The sequence below is a fragment of the Labeo rohita genome, chromosome 10, assembly GCF_022985175.1.
Source record: "Labeo rohita strain BAU-BD-2019 chromosome 10, IGBB_LRoh.1.0, whole genome shotgun sequence".
In the NCBI taxonomy this organism is placed as follows: Eukaryota; Metazoa; Chordata; class Actinopteri; order Cypriniformes; family Cyprinidae; genus Labeo; species Labeo rohita.
In genome coordinates, this window is record NC_066878.1 from 10,440,595 (window position 1) to 10,459,717 (window position 19,123).

At 37.6% G+C, this 19,123-nt stretch overlaps 1 protein-coding gene and 1 long non-coding RNA gene across 3 annotated transcripts; one reads left to right on the plus strand and one right to left on the minus strand.

Moving 5' to 3' along the window:
• Positions 1-6: 6 nt before the first annotated feature.
• On the minus strand, positions 7-1,203 carry LOC127172485 (uncharacterized). The gene is made up of 3 exons (XR_007828632.1): positions 1,151-1,203; positions 911-1,045; positions 7-499 (listed from the first exon to the last, which is right to left on the minus strand). It is a non-coding gene; the product is annotated as an uncharacterized LOC127172485 (long non-coding RNA).
• Positions 1,204-9,595: 8,392 nt separating this feature from the next.
• Positions 9,596-17,824, plus strand: cct8 (chaperonin containing TCP1, subunit 8 (theta)). 2 transcript variants are annotated; one of them, XM_051121574.1, is made up of 16 exons: positions 9,596-9,763; positions 10,740-10,830; positions 10,917-10,996; positions 12,574-12,723; positions 13,052-13,232; positions 13,340-13,401; positions 13,500-13,637; positions 13,800-13,978; positions 14,090-14,156; positions 14,321-14,408; positions 15,806-15,921; positions 16,004-16,075; positions 16,154-16,318; positions 16,484-16,603; positions 16,694-16,826; positions 17,570-17,824. In XM_051121574.1, exons 1-15 carry the CDS (start codon positions 9,704-9,706, stop codon positions 16,799-16,801), a joined length of 1,677 nt encoding a protein of 558 aa, XP_050977531.1. In that variant the 5' UTR covers positions 9,596-9,703; the 3' UTR covers positions 16,802-16,826; positions 17,570-17,824. The 2 variants fall into 2 exon arrangements, with proteins under 2 accessions (XP_050977531.1, XP_050977532.1); XM_051121575.1 differs by lacking the exon at positions 16,694-16,826.
• Positions 17,825-19,123: the final 1,299 nt, after the last annotated feature.

The window sequence follows — 19,123 nt, forward strand, 5'->3', positions numbered from 1 at the left end:
GCAAGCAAATTATATTTTACAAAAATAAAATAAACAATAATAATAATCATCATAGCCTACAGTCAAGCTTTACAAGGGCTCTGAATCTGATTTCTGCATGCTTTAACATTAAATCCATTCATCTTTAGATCTGTTCTTCAGAAACATTAATAATAGGACATTTATTACCTAGCTCAGCTCCATTTTAAATGCGGTTCAATACAGAAAAAAAATACATCAGTATGTAAGGCATCAAAGCAAAACACTGAATCAGTAAAACACAGTACCAGAGTGTCCGAGAACCAACAAAAAACGTCCAAAGTAAAGACCCACTGGAGATGAATGTCCAAAAAGCAACTCGGTCTAAATTATTTTGAGCTCCATAAAATAGATTCAAGTCGTCAGTTTTGTTTGTAAAGTTTTGTTGTGTGACGTGCGGGTGTCATGATGTCATCACGTGCATACGCGCCCAGTCCGTTTCCTGTGTATGCATTGTCTAAAAGCTCATCTGTGCTCATCTCTGAGGGATGAAACAAACATAAAACTTATTAGCCAGAGTTTCACAGGGCAGATTTGTCCAATAGGGGGCAATATTGGAGGTCTTTTTGTTAGAGGAATGAACATTCACAGAGCCTACAACAACACTTTTGTGCCACATCTTCCCCTGCATATTGAGTGATGTCAGTGCTGGTAATAAGACTGGACTGTTGACCACTGATTGTGTAAGTATACAGACAGTGAGTGTCATGTTTCTGAATCACTATGTGAACCATCTTAACATTATTTTTGAACATTTTGGTTGATTTCAATCATATAATGTTTCACTGGAGCTGTAATAACTCCAGCAAAGGAATTAAAAAAAAAAAAATAAATAAATAAATAAATAAAAAAAAAATAATAATAACACACACATATGTGAAAATTTACTCACCTTGCAAGCTGTCCAGATTGTAGATGAGCTTGTCTCTTCAACACAACAGATTTGTAGAAATTTTACATTATATCACTTGCCCTTCAATGGATCCTCTGCAGTAAATGGGTGCCGCCAGATTGAGAGTTCAAACAGCTAATAAAAACATCAAAATAATCCGTAAGTAATTTACACGACTCCACTTTATCATTTAACATCTTGTAAAGTGAAAAGTTGCATGTTTGTGGAGTGGGCCCTTACACTTGAGGCTCTGAAACTCGGTCCTGGAGGGCCAGTGTCCCTGCAGAGTTTAGCGCCAACCCTGATAAAACTCACCTGTTTGTAACTTTCTAGTAAACCTGAAGAGACTGATTAGCTTGTTCAGGTGTGTTTAATCAGGGTTGAAGCTAAACTCTGCAGGGACACCGGCCCTCCAGGACCGAGTCTGCCCAGGCCTGCCCTAAACGGCGTAACTTAAATAAATTTTTTTCTTTTGCATTTTACTAGTTTTTTTTTTTTTTTTTTTTTAAAAACTGTCAAACGACATTTATGGCATTTTAAACGACAAAGTGACGCTAGTTGCAGCGCTCATTATCCCCTAAACTGCATAACTTGAATAATTTTTTTTTTATTTTGCATTTAACTAGTTTCTTTATTTGAAAATTATCAATTGGTGTTATTTACAGTGTTTTAAACTATTTACGGTGTTTTAAACTGCAGAAAACGCTGTCAGTTGCGGCGCTCATTATCCCTTAAACTACAGAATTATTTTTGTAGTCAACAATCTCACGAGAAGCTGTCTTTGACACCATCCGTCACCCACCGAGCGATGCCTCACTACTGATCTCTCACTGACAGTGCGAGAATTTAGAGCAGCGTCTCGCTATGGTAAGAGTGCTTCAGGTGAACGTTGGGCGAGTGAGACAGTCACACCACCTGATGCCTTGGCTCATTCCCATAGATATGGTGTGATGGGACAGCACTCACCACCCAACGTTATCCACCACCACCACCATCCAAAACAGCAATCCCATGAAAATTGACTACAGACGCAAATCCATTAAAATTAATTTCTAACTTATTTTCCATATGACTAGATTTTTTATTTTAAAATTGTCAAAATGGTGTAATTTAATTTACATTAGTTTATTCATTTTGCATATTACTAGTTTTCGGTTTTGAAAATTGTCAAACGGCATTATTTACGGTGCTTTAAATGGCAGAAAACCGCATGAGTTGTGGCGCTGATTATCCCCTAAATGGCGTAAATTAACTTTAATTTTTTTTATTTTGCATTTTACTAGTTTTATTATTTGAAAATTGTCAAACAGTGTTATTTAATGTCAATTTATCATCAAATGTCAGAAAGCGCTGTCAGTTGCTGCACTCATTATCCCCTAAACCAGACCTGGGCAAACTCGGTCCTGGAGGGCCGGTGTCCCTGCAGAGTTTAGCTCCAACCCTGATAAAACTCACCTGTTTGTAACTTTCTAGTAAACCTGAAGACACTGATTAGCTTGTTCAGGTGTGTTTAATCAGGGTTGAATCTAAACTTTACAGGGACACTGGCCCTCCAGGGCCGAGTCTACCCAGGCCTGCCCTAAACGGCGTAACTTAAATATATTTATTTTTTCTTTCGCATTTTTTTTTTTTTTTTTTTTTTTTTTTTTTTAAATTGTCAAACGGTGTTATTTACGGCATTATTTACGGCATTTTAGACAACAGAAAGCGACGTCAGTTGTTGCACTCATTACCCCCTAAACGGCGTAAATTAACTGTATTTGTTTTTTTTGCATTTTACTTTTATTATTTGAAAATTGTCAAACAGCATCATTTAATGTAAATTTATTGTCAAACGTCAGAAAGCACCATCAGTTGCTGCACTCATTATCCCCTAAACCAGACCTGGGCAAACTCGGTCCTGGAGGGCCGGTGTCCCTGCAGAGTTTAGATTTAGACGTTTAAATTTATTTATTTATGGCAATTGTCCAACCCTGATAAAACTCACCTGTTTGTAACTTTCTAGTAAACCTGAAGACACTGATTAGCTTGTTCAGGTGTGTTTAATCAGGGTTGAAGCTAAACTCTGCAGAGTTTAGCTCCAACCCTGATAAAACTCCTCCAGTAAACCTGAAGTCTGCCCAGCTTGTGCCCTAAAGGGTGGAAGCTAAATAACTTAAATTTTTAAATTTTTTTTTTTCTTTTGCATTTTACTAGTTTTTTTTTTTTATTTGAAAAATCTCAAACTGTGTTATTTGCGGCATTTTTAAACGGCAGAAAGTGACGTCCGTTGCGGCACTCATTATCCCCTAAATTTGCGTAACTTACATTTATTTTTTTATTTTGCATTTTACTAGATTCCTTATTTGAAAATTGTCAAACGGCATTATTTGCGGCATTTTAAATGACAAAAAGCGACGTCAGTTGCGGCACTCATTATCGAAAATTCATTTAAGTTATGCCGTTTAGGGGATAATGAGTGCCCCAACTGACAGCGCTCTCTGTCGTACAACACCGTTTAGGGCAGAACTGGGCAAACTCGGTCCTGGAGGGTCAGTGTCTCTGCAGAGTTTAGCTCCAACCCTGATAAAACTCACCTGAACAAGCTAATCAGTGTCTTCAGGTTTACTAGAAAGCTACAAACTGGTGAGTTTTATCAGGGTTGGAGCTAAACTCTGCAGAGACACCGGCCCTCCAGGATAGAGGTTGCCCAGCTCTGCCCTAAACGATGTTGTACGACAGAGAGCGCTGTCAGTTGCGGCACTCATTATCCCCTAAACAGCGCAACTTAAACTTTTATTTTGCATTTTACTAGCTTTTTTGTTTAAACATTGTCAAACTCTGTTATTTACGGCATTTTAAATGACAAAGCGACATCAGTTGCGGCACTCATTATCACCTACACTAGGCCTGGGCAAAAAAAAAAATTCATTTAAGTTACGCCGTTTAGAGGATAATGAGTGCTGCAACTGACAGCGCTCTCTGTCGTACAACACTGTTTAGGGCAGAACTGGGCAAACTCAGTCCTGGAGGGTCAGTGTCTCTGCAGAGTTTAGTTCCAACCCTGATTAAACACACCTGAACAAGCTAATCAGTGTCTTCAGGTTTACTAGAAAGCTACAAACAGGTGAGTTTTATCAGGGTTGGAGCTAAACTCTGCAGAGACACCGGCCCTCCAGGACCGAGTTTGCCCAGTTCTGCCCTAAACAGTGTTGTACGACAGAGAGCGCTGTCAGTTGTGGCACTCATTACCCCCTAAAGGGCACAACTTAAATAAAATTTTTTATTTTGCATTTTACTAGTTTTTTTTATTTTTATTTTTTTTTTAATTGTCAAACTACGTTATTTACGGCATTTTAAACGACAGAAAGCGATGTCAGTTGTGGCACTCATTATCCCCTAATCAGCATAACTTACATTTATTTTTTTATTTTGCATTTAACTAGTTTCTTTATTTGAAAATTGTCAAACGTGTTATTAACGGCATTTTAAACGATAGAAAGTGCCACCAGTAGCGGCGCTCATTATCCCATAAATGGTGTTACTCAGAATTATTTTTTTTATTTTGCATCATACTAGTTTTTTATTTATTTGAAAATTGTCAAACAGCGTTATTTACGGTGTTTTAAACCTAATTTAGGCCTTCAGGTTACGTCGGTATTTGGTCACGCAACAATTTAATTGAGGTTACCACTACTAACGTTACTACTTTTGTTGCGGCTGTTGTTTAACGTTACATTTTCTCACTCACCACAAGACAGAAGCGGCGGACTCTTCTTCTTCATCAAATCCGCGAATCCCTGAGTTGTGGCCTCTAGTAGACACTCATCGCACATGGCTTTGTGTGCTCATGGTAGCAGCCACATCGCTTAATCGCTCGTTTGCAGCGTTGATTCGGGCGTATTTTTTCTCTTCTCTATAATCATCGTGTATCGTGCGTTGGAGAGGAGATTCTCCCAGTCGATACCACTTTTCGTCCCATTGACTTCCATTCAGAAAAGCAAACGCGTGCAAAAGTTTGGCGTTTCGCGGCATTGCACAGGTAAACCTTCGTGAACCAATTCGTATCACATGAAACCGTGTGACCAATAGCAGATCGATACGTCATCGCGTGACCGCGTAGCTAGGTGTTGGCTAGAAAGAATACAGCTCTTGCTACTGGACATGCGCACATAAATCTAAGGCTATGTTTGTCACACTGTACAACAATAATACTTTTTTTTTTATTATAGTAAGGGCTACGTTTATGGTTGGGGTAGGTGTAGATGTTATAAAACACAGTTTAATAGCTAGAACAATTCATTTCATTGTTAGTTTCTAGAGTTGGGGTACTTGGACTCCTACTCGGACTCGAGTCCGGTCTCCAGTACAATTTTTAGGCGACTCGGACTTGTCACGGACTCGGATGCATTTTTACACGGACTTGACTCGGACTCGAGCATTTCGGTCTCGGAAAATATCCCGAGTCCAGAGAAATTTGACGGAAATGTCACTGACTCGATGCATTATCACGAAAGTGATATTTAGTATTTGCATGTGTTTTTAAGTCTTGTCCAGTAGGCTACTTGAAAGCCGACGGGTTTATGTGCGGACACACTCAAAGCGCGCTCACAGAACACACCTCTCAGTCAGTGTGTGAATGCCGAGTTCTCTTTCGCTTCTAATAGGGTCTGTTATTGCTCGTCTTGGAGACTATTCATGTAAATGAAGTCGATTTTGCCTTAAGTAAACCTGAACAGTTGGGAGAAACACTGATGCATCAAAATACTTGATCTGTGCGTCAGATCTTAAAGCGACAGCAGCGTAAACCTGCAGCCTGCAATATCAAACAACAAAAGAAAAAGAGAAAATCACTCACTTTTCTTGACTGAATAACTTATTAACTTTAATAAAAGCATATTTAATGTATACAGTAAAGATTTTGCAGTGTTTTATTTTAACATTTATTACTTCAAGAAATGTCTGTAGTCTGTTTCTGTAATAGCCTTTAGATAGACCTACGTAAAAAAAAAATAAAAAAAAACTATTTTTTAAAAGATGTCTTTAAAAATATTATTTCATTTGTATTTTTGATTAATATATTTATTTATCCTTTTGTTTGTACGTAATAGGCCTACTTGGAGTGTTTACTTGCCTTCAGTAAGCTTGAGAATGTTTTACTTACATTAGTTTTTTAGTTTTTTCTGTATTAAAATTATTATTATTTTTTAAACATGGTGGCAGTTTCTAGCTTCAAAGAAAAAAAAATTCTAACATCTTTGCAGCAATAGGTTTAATGGGTCCAAAACCACCTTGGGTGCACATGATTTTCTAGTAATTCAATGGTGCATCATCAATTTTTCTTTATATAATGTAGTGTATTGTAATTAATGTAACTATAAATGCATTCAAAAATAAAACAGGTGCTGAGTTTGCTGTGACTTATGGAAAGTATATGTAGGGCTTTATACACAGTGTGTGCCATTGTAAAGACTAGGTTTATCCCTCATAGCCTCATTTTCATCCAAGAAAAAAAAGTCATATAAAACCCAAAACACACACAGCCACAATCAGAAATAAAAGAGGTGCATTTTCTGTTCTTAACCCTTTAATTGTCACCATCCACTCAGTGGGAAGTTTACTTCATCATATTACAAATAAATCCTAATATAATCATGACAAACTATACATCGTCTGAGAGGTCTAAGACAGTTAAAGGGTTAAGGTCCCATTCACCAAGATACCTACCCCCACCCTTGAATTTTACATTTACTATATCATTGAATAAAGTCAAGTCCCGCCCTATAATTTTTCACATTCTAAAACCTGTTTCACTCTGAAATATGTCAGCATAAGTCAGCCAAAACTTCTGTTACATGACTTTAAGTTTGCTAAGCAGAGCATTGACATTCATTTTGAGATGTCGTGAAATCAAAAATCAAAATGGCAAGATCCACTAGAGGTTTGCTTTTCTTACATTTCAATTGACATTGAGTTTTTCTAGTTGTAAAGGTTAAAAACAGGGGTGCCCAAACTCAGTCCTGGTCCTTGGTTTAGCTCCAACTTGCCTCAACACACCTGCCAGGGGGTTTCCGGTATGCCTAGTAAGAGCTTGATTAGCTGGTTCACGTGTGTTTAATTGGGGCTGGAGCTAAACTCTGTAGGACACCGGCCCTCCAGGACCGATTTTGGGCACCCCTGGGTTAAAACAATGTTAAGATACTGACAAACAGTAGCGTTTCCTTGGACTCGGACTCGGCCCTTTGGGACTTGGACTTGAGTCCAACTCGGCCCATTTTGGACTCGGACTTGTCCCGGACTCGATTGGTTAAAGACTCGGACTCGACTCAGACTCGACTTAGGTGGACTCGAACCCAACACTATTAGTTTCCGGTCGGAGTTGTACCCCTTGGGAGAAACAAGTCTTTTCGAAGCTTCAGCCTTTGTGAACACTGAACACCTAAGATGGCACATTTGAGATGGTAAGAAAAAATAATAATATCCAGTTAGTAATTGTAAAAAGTATTTTAGAGTAAAGTCATCATTTTTAGCACACAGCATAAATGTGATTTTAAGAAATCTGTGTAGATATTAATGTTACTGAGCTTTCTGCTGCTGTGCCAGATGTGAATACTGATGTCACTGTCCTGTTGTTGATGGCCCACTTTAAAAGAAGCGAAGGATTTGCTGTTCCTTTTAGCCAGTGAAAGTTTTTTTTCATTTGTGTAACTGACAACTGATAATTTCTAAAACTGACACTTAGAAAAACTGTGTGTGTGTGTGTGTGTGTGTGTGCAGGTCACAACAACTGCAGCAGATGCAAAGACCAGGCTTTCACTACTCGGATCATGCTTGGTAAGATCTTTTATTACATGATTTAGCAATGTTAAATGGATGGTTTTCAAAAAAAAACCTTTTGTCACACTTTATTCATGGCTCTCTATATCTAACTTTCTACCCAGCATCTTCTCAAATACATTTTGAACAACAAGGGTAGGTAAATGAATTGTCATTTTTGGGTGAACAATAATAATAACACCATAATCAAATGTGAAAAGGTTTTTTATTGTAAAGTCACAAATATCACTATAAAAAACATGAACACAATAAATTAATTAATTAACTTTTTTTTTTTAGGAGATTCAGTTCTACACAGCAAAAAAATGGATGCTGCTGATTGAAAGCAAAGTCTTCTTTCCTGTGATTGACCTACCAGATACGTTCTCTGCATTTGCTGTTCTCTTCATTTATGTGCTTAACATCAAGTACTAAGTGGAAGCCACTACTTTGTTGTTTATTTAGAGGTAAGTACATCTTGCAATATGCTAAAATATGAAGTAAGCAGTAAATGGAAAATTAAAAATGAAAGCCATGTACATCTGGGATTGCATGAGGGTAAGTTATAAGAGAATTTGCATTTTTGAGTAAACAATCCCTTAAAGGAATAATCTATGGGATTATTTTTGTGCCAATAAGAATGAACGTAACTTTGTAAAACTGAACGTAACTTTCCAAGAAACGATCAAAAATATGCCACTGCAAAAGAAGAAAAACACAATGAAAATGAAAAAATGAACTCAGTCGAACGAAATTAACATGCTCTTCAAATATGCTTCATTCTTTGTTAATGATTTTCAAAGAATCGTTTTCGCGAATCATGGATTCTGAATGCGTTGCCACAGCTTTCGCTTACGCTTCGCAAAATTTCGTTTGCTGTTTTGGCACAAACCTCTCGTGGGGGCGGGCTTAACAGCGATCTACTCTGACTGGCTAATGAGCTTTTAATGGACAGTCGCTCTCTGACCTGGAAGCACAGACGGTGACGTCAGTGACCGTCTGTAAAATGCTTCTTGTGTGTAACAAAAGTTTGAGTTTTATTTGAAGCTTCACTGTCATTGCTCTTCACTGTCATCATAGTATGTTGTGCTTAGGATAAATGTTAAGAATTTTTCTAGCTATAATAGTTAAAATGGTATGTGCTGTAATATATATAATAGTTTGTAATAGTGTTTTGTTTGAGTCTTCAATGAATCTGTGAAAATTATAATGTTATTGCAACATTTGAACAATTAAAAACATTAAAAGTTACACAGTTGTCATTGCTTATTTTTATTTATTTTTTTCTTGTATTGCAATATATAACTGGAGAAAAGACCATAAAATTACTGTATATTTTAGAAGTAAAATACAGTAAAAACTGTACAAGTGCAGTATAATAGTAAATTTACAGTAAGTTGCTGGTGAACTGCTGCCAGTAAGTTACTGTAATTTCTACAGGAGATATTTTACAGTGTGATATTAATAATTAACAATATATATTGACCCTTTTCTTTCCGTAAAAGTGGATGCGGCAATTTGTAGATTTTATGTGTCTGGTTTCAGGTCTCCTCCATGTTTAGTTATTTTTAGCTGTACAAAACAGCTTGTTTTGCTGCTTGATATTGCAGATTGGTGTGTCTTACCATATTATTTTAATGTATTATCTTAATTACTGTATGAACACACTCGTTTGTAGAGCTTCCGCATTAAGGAAAAACGTGGATATGAGGTATATTAGAATTATTTTGCAATTTAAAATAAGAAATGTGCACATTTTACACATTAAATTAAAAGCATGTTCAAAAATAAATAAGTAAATGTATTCAGAATATTAATCGAAATTGTGTGTTGGGTGGGGATCAATCGACTCATTCGGCGCTCCACTCTCTCGTCTGTTTGGATCAGCAATCGGTGTTTCTGGGCTCTGCAGCAGCGCCTGTTCTTTCTTAGCTGCATGCTTCTCGTGCGCTGCAGCCTCATCCAGCATCAACCTAATATCAATCTTATCCGGTCAAAATGGCTCTTCACGTCCCCAAAGCCCCGGGCTTTGCTCAGATGTTAAAGGATGGTGCGAAGGTAGGTCTACTGAAGCAGAGTTTTGTTTGTGTTGTTATGTTTTTATATCGCACACAGTGACTCCACATAGAGGTTTCTAGAACATGGGCCTCACAGCGTCCAACTACCGGTAAACGCAGCACACGCTTCAGACTTCAGATGAAGAATAATATTCTGTACGAGGCCGTCATTACCATTATGTCTTAAAGAAATATCGAGGGTTTGACAGTAGCTAGGTTACATTAGAAAGTAACGGATGAATGAAGTTAGCATGTTAGCTGAAGACATGTGCCACTGACAGACAGACACTCCTCACACCTCCATCACTCACCCAACTGACTTATGAGTTATATTAGGAAGGAAATTGACTTTAAGCTGTAAGCTGTAGAATCACACCACTATTTAAATGTATTGTTTTATTTAACGTCTATAAAAAAATAAACGAATAATTTAAGAATAAAGGATGCGGCTTCCCATAAAAGGGCAGTTCCCTATTCGTAATCATTGGACATTTGGATTGTTGGAATGCTAATAATTTCGTTTTATAATAGGATTTGACCAGATATCACAATTTGTTTTAAAAGTTTAATTGTTTTTAATTTCAATTTCATTTGCTTTTGTAACGGTTTAGCTTTTAAGCATTGAGCATTTGATATTTTTTAAAATATATATTCACGCCCATTGTTATGACAAATGCAGTTTTTTTAAACATCATTATAAGGGCATCATTATATGTTTTCTTTGTATGATAGTAATGGTGTGTGAACCTGCAATTACTGCATAATGTGTGTGCAAAATTGCCTCAGTTTCTTAGAATAATATTACGCTATGCATTATGGAAATGTCATTTCCATTTCACTTTGAAATATTTTTAGTAAGAAAATCAACATGTTACTCAGTTTTGAATATTGAAACTGCAAACCAACCCCTAATGTTTTTATATTTTCGATATGAAATGACATTTGACTTATGGTTGCTAATTGTTTTCCACTATTAGCACTATTCGGGTCTTGAGGAGGCTGTTTTCAGGAACATCCAGGCATGCAAGGAACTGGCACAGACCACAAGAACAGCATATGGACCCAATGGTGAGGTTTATTTGCTCACTTTGGTGTCTGTTACCTTTTTTGTGTTGATATCACTGGATTTCATATGATCATTTCATTCTCTACAGGTATGAACAAAATGGTCATCAACCACTTGGAGAAACTCTTTGTCACAAATGATGCTGCCACCATTCTCAGAGAGCTGGAGGTAAATAATAGACCAATTTGGAGTAGACGCCACAGTTGTGCTCGCATTGTGGTGGCAGAAAAACACTGGTAATAATTGGAGGAAAAATGATAAAATCCATGGAATAAGAGAGAAATTTTATTGTTGTGCCTTTGGATGTCAGAGTCGAAATTCAAATTGTTTTTATAGAATGCCGTCATCAAAAAAAATGGCATTTGAAACTAAACACAGATATTTAAACGGACATACTATGGATGAAACCTGCTATGATTACACTACTTTTAAAGCAGGAATTTGATTTGAACAATTTGTCTGCATAATATTCACATATGCAGTTCATAGGGGACATAATACGGACTTTATAACTCAATTTAACTTAACAATTGTGAGTTTGTCAATTCTGAGGAAAAAAAGCCAGAAGTGTGGAATATAAACTCATGATTCTGAACCATGGGTAAAAGAGAGAATGACACATTGTTTTTTTTTTTTTCTTATCGGAATTGTGTGCATTAAAGGAGAAGTCCACTTCCAGAACAAAAATGTACAGATAATTTACTCATCCTCTTGTCATACAAGATGTTCATGTCTGTCTGTCTTCAGTCGATAAGAAATTATGTTTTTTGAGGAAAACATTAACACATGTAGTAGACTTCAGTGGTGCCCCCAAGTTTGAACTTCCAAAATGCAGTTTAAATGATCCCAGCCCAGGAAGAAGGGTCTTATCTAGCGAAACGATCTGTCATTGTTTTAAACAAATTGACAATTTATTTACTTTTTAACCTCAAACGTTTGTCTTGTCTCGTCTCTGCGATACACATGTAATCCGGGTCAATGCAGTTTTCTTCTTCAACGTCAAAACATCGCTGTTTTACCTTTTTAAAGGACGTTTGGTCTTCTCTGCTTGTTCACTTTGAAAACACTGAGTTGGTACTTATGCAGCGATGCAGGATGATTTTGAAGTTGGGAAAGAAAACGAGATGGGAGTTTTTCGACATACCCTAACTGTATTAACCGTATTGAACAGGAAATAAAACAGAGTTCACGCAGACCTAGACAAGACGATGAGGTTAAAACGTATATAAATTGTCAATTTGTTTTGAAAATGACTGATCGTTTTGCTGGATAAGACCCTTCTTTCTCGGCTGGGCTCGTTTAGAGCCATTTGAAGCTGCATATAAACTGCATTTTGGAAGTTCAAATTTGGGGGCACCATTGAAGTCCACTATATGGAGAAAAATTCGGGAATGTTTACCTCAAGAAACATAATTTCTTATCAAGTGAAGAAAGAAAGACATGAACATCTTGGGTGACAAGGGGGTGAGTAAATTATCTGTACATTTTTGTTCTGGAAGTGGACTTTTTGAAATATAAACTCAAATTTATCTTTTTTTTTTTTTTTAAATTCTTTTATTTCATGGCTTTCATAGACTGCCGCTTGAAAATTGTCATTTTCTGCCACCAAAAAAACATCATCACTGTTTGCAAACACTGAATTGGTCTATAGAAATTGTGATTAAAAACAAGGCCTAATGCTTAAAATTTAGAAGAATATTATTGTATGTCTTACTTTATTTTTTTTCCCTTCTTCTTCCATCAAGGTTCAGCACCCAGCAGCCAAAATGATCGTGATGGCATCCCACATGCAAGAGCAGGAAGTAGGCGATGGCACAAACTTTGTGCTTGTGTTTGCTGGTGCTCTGCTGGATCTTGCAGAAGAGCTGCTGAGGATGGGCCTGTCTGTTTCAGAGGTCAGTATACAATCACAATATTGCAATATGTCACTGTAAGGATAGAGGTTTGCATGGAATGGTTATATCTCTTTAAAAAACTATTTAAAAAAAAAAAACTAATGATGTTTTTAGAGTCTGGAGCAAAGGTTTGGTTTCCATACTAGGTGTATTTACTAGAATTTATGTATCTCTTTTGGTTCAGGACAGACCTGAATGCATTATGAGGGTTACACTGTAGAATTAGTCCTTGTACATTCATGTTAAGTTGAGAGCTACTGTATAATTCATTTGCATTATAGATTGCTTATTGGCCTGAGCTTATGATAATGTTGATTGTTCATGCCAGGTGATTGAGGGCTACGAGATGGCATGTAAGAAAGCTCTGGAGATTCTGCCCGATTGCGTCTGTTCGTCTGCGAAGAACCTGCACGATCTGGATGAGGCCACAGCCATGATCCGCTCAGCTGTCATGAGCAAACAGTACGGCAATGAGGACTTCCTGGCCAACCTTATCGCGCAGGCCTGTGGTAAGGAATGATTGCTTCTGTGTTCTCTGGGACAGCTCAGTTTAATTTTGTGATAATGTTTTAGGAGTCATTTTAATCATTTTATTTTATTATTACTTATTTTACAGTCTCTATCTTCCCTGAGTCTGGCAATTTCAATGTCGATAATGTCAGAGTGTGCAAAATATTGGTAAGTGTCAGTTAATATTGAATTTAGGCTCTGCTTTAAATTAATTAGTGTCTGTGGGTCAGTTTCAGTTATTTTATTTATTTATTTTCTCTCTGTAGGGCTGTGGATTGAACTCTTCTACGATGCTTCATGGGATGGTATTTAAGAAAGAGACAGAAGGGGACATCACATCTGTGAAAGACGCAAAGATAGCAGTGTTCTCCTGTCCATTTGACTGCATGGTTACTGAAACAAAGGTAGGAAAATGCTCACTGAATTGGGTTAAATTCCTTTTCCTTTTGTATCTATGGATTGACATAGTATTTTCCTTTGTATGATGTTCAAAATGTGCAATGAATCATGTTCTCCTTTGCTTTTTGGACTTTTTTCCTATAATAGTTTTTTCTAATGTTTCTTAGGGAACAGTACTTATAAAGAATGCAGAGGAGCTCATGAATTTCAGTAAAGGAGAAGAGGACCTGATGGAAGCCCAGGTGAAGTCTATTGCTGATTCAGGGGCCAATGTGGTTGTGACTGGAGGCAAAGTTGCTGATATGGCTCTTCATTATGCCAACAAGTACAAGCTCATGGTGGTGAGGTGAGAAAGAGGCAGAGCCCTTCTTTTTGGGGTGTTTGAGTCTCCATTTGATGAAGAATGAGAATAAAAGTGAAATGTGATATTTATGAACCCTGTTTGTACTTCACCCAGACTGAATTCAAAATGGGACCTCAGAAGACTATGCAAAACTGTGGGAGCCACAGCATTGCCCAGACTGGTGAGTTATTTTGAGTTTTGTTTCACTAGTGCCTTTTTTTTTTTTTTTTTTTTTTTTTTTTTTTTTTTTTTTTTTTTTTTTGGAATGCGAGTTGGTGGTTAAGCTAGTTCACATTATTATGGTCACTCTGTGTCAGACTCAATCTTGCTGATTTTTCAAAACAGACTCCCCCGACCCCAGAAGAGATGGGACACTGTGACAGTGTATACCTGTCCGAGGTTGGAGATACACAGGTTGTTGTCTTCAAACATGGTAAGGAAACGCTTGATTCTTGTATATTTACTTAAAGAGATAGTTCACTCAAAAATGAAAATTCTGTCATTAATTACTCACCCTCATGTCATTCCAAACCTGCAAGACCTTCGTTCATCTTTTGGACACAAATTAAGATGTTTTTTTTTATGAAAGTTGCAGCCTTATGCTAAACTGCTTTAAATGACCTTTCGCCCCTTTTTACTTCTAAATTACTTTTTTGTAACAAAAAAAATTTATTAGAAATCCATTGCATAAGTATTCATATTCATTTTCTGGGACACTTGAAATTTAATGCCGGAGCACTCATATCACTTGTAGATGTTACTACACTTCGAGTGGAGTTAAACTGTGGCAAATTCATTTGAATGAGTATGGTTTGGAAAGTCACACACCTCAGAAAAGGTTTAACAGCTGAAAATGCATATCAGAGCTAAAACCAAGCCCTGAGGTCAAAATAACTGCCTGTAGAGCTCAAACAGGTTTGCGTCAAGGCAAAGATCTGAGGAAGAGTTCAGAAAAAAAATCTGCTGCATTAGACTGGTGACTAAGAAGCTGATGGTCACCCTAGTTGAGCTCTATGATCATATATGCAGATAGAAGAAATTTACAGATGGACAAACATCACTTCAACACTCCACCAATCCGGTCTTTATGGCGGTGTGGCCAAACTCTACTCACTAAAGTGTGCTGGTAGCAGCCTCATGCTGTGAAGCTGTTTTTCAGCGGCAGCTACTGAGTCAGAGTAGAAGGAGCTCAGCACTGCAAAATATTGGATAGCCTTAATGAAAAGCAGAGCATTAAAAACCTCAGACTGGGCAGAAGGTTCATCTTCCAACAGGACAGTGACTCTAAGCACACAGCACGGGTGGCTTATAGACAACTCTGTCAATGTCCTTGTGTGGCCAAGCAGCAGCCTGGGCTTGAACCCAATCAGATATTTCTGGAGAGACCTTGATAGGTGAAGAGGTGAGGTGAAGAATGGCAGATAATTGCCAAATGCAGATGTGTATGCCAAAAAGACTTGAGGCTTTAAAGGTGCTGCAACGAAGTACTGAGTTAAGGGTATGAATACTTACGCAATGTACTTATTTCAGTATTTTATTTTATTTTTTTGTAGTTGTTTATTTATAGTAAAGAACAGCTAGCATACCTGGCTTACCAAAACTATATACAGCGGGGAGTAGTTTAAAGCAGTTTAACATTAGGCTGCAACATAAAACGTAAAAAATAAAAAAAATATATATTTAGGGGTATGAATACTTTCACAAGGCACTGTAGATGTCTGTGAGTTTTTCTTGGTTGTGCAGCTTGTTAAGCAAACTGAGCTTTGTAAATATTGTTGTTTAGTTCAGTGATGTATCCAGACAGCTCAAGTCATCTCCTTTTATTTCTAGATAAAGAGGATGGCGCCATCTCTACTTTAGTAATCCGCGGGTCCACAGACAACCTGATGGATGATATTGAGCGTGCCATCGATGATGGAGTTAACACCTTCAAAGTCCTTGTCAGGGTGAGCTACTTTAAAACTCCACCCCCAATAAAACACTTAACTCATGACAAAATATGACCCTAACAAAAACATTTCCCCTCAGGATGCACGTCTTTGTCCGGGTGCCGGTGCCACTGAAATTGAGCTGGCAAAACACATCACCTCCTATGGAGAAGTAAGCAAATCAATCTCATTTCATTTTGCTGTTGGCACAACCTGAACTGTGTAAATAATTTGAACATGTCCTCTAAAGACTTGCCCAGGCCTGGAGCAGTACTCCATCAAGAAGTTCGCAGAGGCGTTTGAAGCACTGCCCCGTGCCCTGGCAGAAAACTCTGGCGTCAGGGGAAACGAGCTGATCTCGAAACTGTACGCCGCACACCACGAGGGCAACAAGAACTGTGGCTTTGATATTGAGGTGAGGGGTCTACAGCACTTGCTTTGTAAAGACTGCAAGTGTAAACGGTAAATGGAAAAGAAGCTATTTTTAATTTGGAAGCAGAAGATGAATAAGATAAATAGAAAGAAGGACCCTAAATCAAGTATTTTATGATCTAATTGTTGACTATGTATTTTTATTCAGGGAGAGGGGCCTGCAGTGAAAGACATGATGGAGGCTGGTATCCTCGAACCATATCTGGTCAAGCACTGGGGAATCAAATTGGCCACAAACGCAGCCATCACCGTCCTCCGTGTGGATCAGGTTAGCTCTTTACTTTTCAGTTCAAGTTTCTTATTCCGACCATGTTTATCAATTCAGTTTCTGGATTATAATGTGATGTGTATATGCCAGATCATTATGGCAAAGCCAGCAGGGGGACCCAAAGCCCCCAAACAGCAAGGACACTGGGACAAAGACAGTTGGGACGAAGAGCCAGACAAATTTGATACACATCATTGATGATAAATCCTAAAATATCGCAAAGGTGCACAAAAACACGCCACTGTTTGGAGTGCCTAACCACTGGAGTGAACCGGGTTGCATGAACACTGTGTGGAAATTCACCATGGATTTGCTGACGAAATTAGTCTAGCCTGTTGTTACGCCACAGATGAAATAGAGAGTTTTGAATTGAGGAGAAAGTTTGTTGCTTTAAAGGAATAGCTCACCCAAAAGTGAAATTTATCATTTAGTTACCCTTGGAAGATGTTCCAAACCTATATGAGTTTCTTTCTTCTCTTAAACACAAAAGAAGATATTTTGAAGAATGTGGGATGTTTTGTACCAAACAGCTGAGATTGACTTCCATAGTATGAAAACAAATACTATGGAAGTCAATAGCTGCCAGCAACTGTTTGGTTACCAACAAACTTCAAAATAACTTCTTATGTATTCATAAGGAAGATGTCCATATTTTGGTTTGGATCAACATGAGGGTGAGTGAATGATGACAAAATCTTCATTTTTGGGAGAACTATCCCTTTAATGCTGTTAAATATTCAGAAGGTTTTGATCCGTTTAACCATTCGTTTTAAACCAACTAAGTTTAAGATCTAGTTTTTTTTACAAGCATCACTAACTTGCATCATTTTCTCTGGGTTTCTGGCACGATATACTTGCATGCCGCATGCACTAAAAGCACTTTTTCCTCACAGGATATTGCACTGCGCACAATTGACTTGTCTTTTACTCTGTAAGTGTCTGACAGCGTCTGCTTCTCCCCCATAGATTATAATGGCCAAGCCAGCTGGTGGACCCAAAGCTCCACAAGGAAAGAAGGACTGGGATGAGGATGAATGATGTCACTAACCTGTGTCTCCCTGTCACCGTCTTAGCTTTTCAAGTGTTGTGTATTTAATATCTAGCCCCCATTCTTTTGTATTTTTTTTTTTTGTTTTGTTTTTTTTAAGAGAAGCCATTCATGTTAACAACGAGTGGCTCTGAGCTGTTATTCTGGTCCCAATAAAGGCACTTGAGCTGTCAGCATCCTTGTCTTTTCTTTTAAATAGTGCAACAAAATGCAGTGTAATTGTTAGAGTTTAAAATTCTTGAAAATGTATTAAACTGCTTATTAAACTAAAGTTATAATATTGAGGTACACATTCTAAAACAGATTATCTCAAAGCCACATAAACTATGGCTTTTATGGAATGGAACTGCAATTTCCCTTTCATAAAATCAGTAATTACAGTAGTTTGCACAATTGCAGCTATTATATTCATCTAGCTACATCAGCATGGTAGTGTATTGTAGTAATTGGAATCCTTGTTGTTGTTATCGCTGTGCTGAGTTCATTCACCCCTTTCTTCCCCAAATTTAAGCACTGAGATCAAGTGTTCACAACCATGATTTTAGTATGCCATGAGAGTACTTTTACAGAAAGACAACAAAAGTAACAAGTTTATTCAACAATTTCTTCTCTTCCACGTCAGTCTCTGCCTTGCGTTCACGAGAGGGCCACAACGCATGCATGTACATTCCTCTGCTTGTAATTAGGGCCTGAGGACCCTATTGGAATTGCTCAGATTATTCTTCTCCTCCAAAATGAATAGCATTTTTGAGGTCCTAAACATGCTCAAAAATGCATGAAACTGCACACATGCCAAAAGATATTTCAGAAGTGGGTGTGACAAAACTACCTATAAAATTTCAACAAAGTGCCCCTCAAGCTATGTTTCACATACATGTACGAAATTCGGTAGACACATGTAACACACCGACACCTACAAAAAAGTACTGTAGTATGAAGTCCGAAACCTAACAGGAAGTCTGTTATTTTGAATTTTCTCATCAAGTTTTGTGCCGTTTTTGCTATTTTCAGGCGTATTTAAACTAGAGATTTAAACAGATCAACACCAGATTTGGTCAGTGCAATTTAAAGCCCTTTTGACATTTAATTGTGAAGATCTTGAGTTTTCATTGAAGGGTTGTCTGTGGTAGCCTGACAAATCTTTTGCCATGAATCAGGAAGTTGTTAATTTAGGCATACTTCTGCACCAAATTCACATGTTTGTTAGGAGTTCTGTCCTCAACACACGCCCATGACCGTATTCAGTTATAGCCATAAATCCACCTGCTGGCAACAGGAAGTGGCATGTTTTACCCTCTAACAAACTCATAAAGGTTTAAAGACACCAGCATTATATTTGGTCAGTCTACTCTAAAGGTCTTTGCAATGTTAAATTGTAAAGATCTTGAGTTTTCATTGAAGGGCATGTCTGTGGCGGCCTGACAAAGTTTAATGTTTCACCATGTAAAAGTTGTTATAACCATACAATGTCC